Here is a 2,521-nt window from a genome sequence, read left to right on the forward strand (position 1 = left end):
ACACACACACACACACACACACACACACACACACACACACACACACTATCCATGGTTATTTCTGCCTCGATAAGAATGTGTCTGTGTTGGGCTTGGCCAGATGCCTAGACCCCTTGCTGCTCCGGACTCCCTGGCCCAACATTCCTAGTGAGGGTCCCAGGGCCTTGGGAAGGCCGCAGGAATGTTCTTACCCTATCCCTGCCCCCACCCCCAGCCCAGCTTTTTCTTTTCTTTTCCCAAGTTTTTAAAAATAGAACTGAATGAAAATGTGAGTTACATTTTCTGGGCTTACTGAGAAAACAGGAGAGGTAAGGAAAGGCTAAATTGTTGTTGGAGGAGAGGAGAAGCAAAGAGAATCTCCCTTCTTTTCCTCAGAGCCATAGAAAAGATGCAGTTTTAAAGGTTCAGCAGACATCTGAACATGTGCAAGGATTCTGAAGTGGGTAAGGAAGATGAACCAAAGGGAGAGTGATGGAAGATGTTTGGTCAGGGCAGGAGGTATTTGTCAGCTCCTTTTTAGAACCATGAAAGATGGTTTAGAGAGAATTCCCCCCACACACAGTCATCCCTTGGGAATCTTGGAAATAGAACCTTTTGTCCCAGAGGAAGAGAAAGCTAATCATCTCTCAGTTTCCTTATAATGTAAGTCTGGCATCTCCTGGATGATGGTGAACAAGGATGATGATAGATAAAATGCTGAGAACCTAGACTGTTTTCAGCAATTTCAATTTCTTTTTACCCTAGGTATTCAGGCAGGCAAGAGTTTGGTTCAAAAGTAAAGAAAAGAGAAGCTGAGCTGAGAGACCCAGGAATGTAAAACACTTGTCTTACTGCAGAGTTAGAGAGGACTGAATGCCCCCTCTCCTTATCTCAGTAGTTAAGTGGTCATATAGGCTCCTAGGTGCTGTAGAAGCATCTGGGTGTTGTAAAAGCAGCTGTACAGCATGCTGAACTTGGGGTAAGGAAGGCCCAAGTTAAATTTTGCTTTAGATATCAGCTGTGTGATCCTGAGCAAGTCACTTAATTTCTCTCATTCTGTTTTTTCATTTGTAAAATGGCAATAATAATAGTGCCTGTCTCACCAGATTTTTGTGAGGATGCAATGAGGTAGAAATATGTAAAGTATTTTGCAAACCTTGAAGTGATATATAAATGCTAGCTATTCCTTGTTATTGTTATCTTTGTTGTTACTAATATCATTAACATCATTATCTGGCCAATCCTTTCTCACTGAAGGACTAGGGGCATGTGTGGAGATAGAAATTGGATAGCAAAAGATCTTAAAGAGGTGTGAGGTGTAAAACTCTGGGTTTCCTTAGGAGAGAACTTCACCTGTCTTGGGTTACTGCAGTCCTTCTAGAGGCAGGACACTGGGTTACCAGGCCTCTAGCAGCCTTTTTTTTCTTCTTAAGACTCTAAGGAAGAGGCAGTTAAATTCCAAGAAGAAGAAATGACAAGGAGTAGAGTTGATTCTACAGTGATGCTTTGGACTTGCCCAGGCATTTTGCTGGGACATAGGAATTATTCCCCCCAACTTATGATGTGGTCCAACTGGCCCTGGTCCTTTCCTGTTAAAGTGTAAATAATCATGGATATATGTATAGGGTATGGAGGGAGAATATAGGGAAAGATGAGAAGAAGAAGGGAGTTACAATGGGCAGGAGTTTGAATCCAGCCTTCAGTCAGTCTGACCCTTAGCAGAGTGCCTAGAGGAATGGTATTCATTCTCGTTCCGCCTCTCCTTCCCCTCTCTCCCCAAGTACTTTTCAGGAATTATTGTTTATCACATCTACTGGATTATCAGTTCTCCATATAGGAGATAGAAGGTAGGTTCAGGAAGGAGAGAAAGATGTTCTGGAGAGTGTCAGAGAGAAAACTGTCTTGTTCTGATGGGCTGACTGCAGGTTTCCTTAAAGGTGGTGGTAGAAAGTGGGTGAGAGATTTGTGGATAGCCTCTATAAGGAGTGGGGATGGAAGTTCAGCTTCACGGGGAGGGGAGGGGGGAATTTGGAACTAAAAAAATTAAAAATAAGATAAAGTTTGGCCTTGGGGTCTTGTTCTCTCTATTGTGTATTTTAGGAACGAATCTCTGATACTGTGTGGAATGAGATTGATGATCTTCAAGTTTTTCGGGTTTTGGACTTGGAGGACTTAGAAAAAATGTTCTCAGCCTATCAAAGGCATCAGGTGAGGTTTCCTGGGTGTCCTCTGCTCCTTGCCGTGCCTTCTTCTTACTCCTGGGTCTGGCTTCTTTCTCCGGATTACTCCCTAGCCCTGCTCTTTCCTTCCATTACATAACCCTTACAAATTTCTCCTTCTGTCACCAAATGAATGGCCTCCCTACCCCTCCCCTCCACCAAACCCCAGGGAAGATTCAATGTCAGGAGGAAGCATGGCCACTTCTCTTTCTGATCCTGGGGATTGAGGATTACACATAGTTAACAAGTATAAGAATAACAGTAATCTCATTTTACACACACACACACACACACACACACACACACACACACACACACACACA

At 43.4% G+C, this 2,521-nt stretch overlaps 1 protein-coding gene across 3 annotated transcripts in view; it reads left to right on the forward strand.

Moving 5' to 3' along the window:
- Positions 1 to 2,521, forward strand: part of DAAM2 (dishevelled associated activator of morphogenesis 2) — a 161,672-nt gene that overhangs the window by 140,192 nt on the left and 18,959 nt on the right. For all 3 annotated transcript variants that reach the window (XM_069073618.1, XM_069073620.1, XM_069073619.1), the window contains exon 15: positions 2,080 to 2,187. In XM_069073618.1, coding sequence (XP_068929719.1) covers positions 2,080 to 2,187 — 108 coding nt within the window. The remainder of the gene's footprint in view (positions 1 to 2,079; positions 2,188 to 2,521) is intronic.

The sequence above is a fragment of the Petaurus breviceps genome, unplaced genomic scaffold (genome assembly GCF_028583685.1).
Source record: "Petaurus breviceps papuanus isolate PSGF00001 unplaced genomic scaffold, PetGlider_PUasm1.0 90865, whole genome shotgun sequence".
Classification (NCBI taxonomy): domain Eukaryota; kingdom Metazoa; phylum Chordata; class Mammalia; order Diprotodontia; family Petauridae; genus Petaurus; species Petaurus breviceps.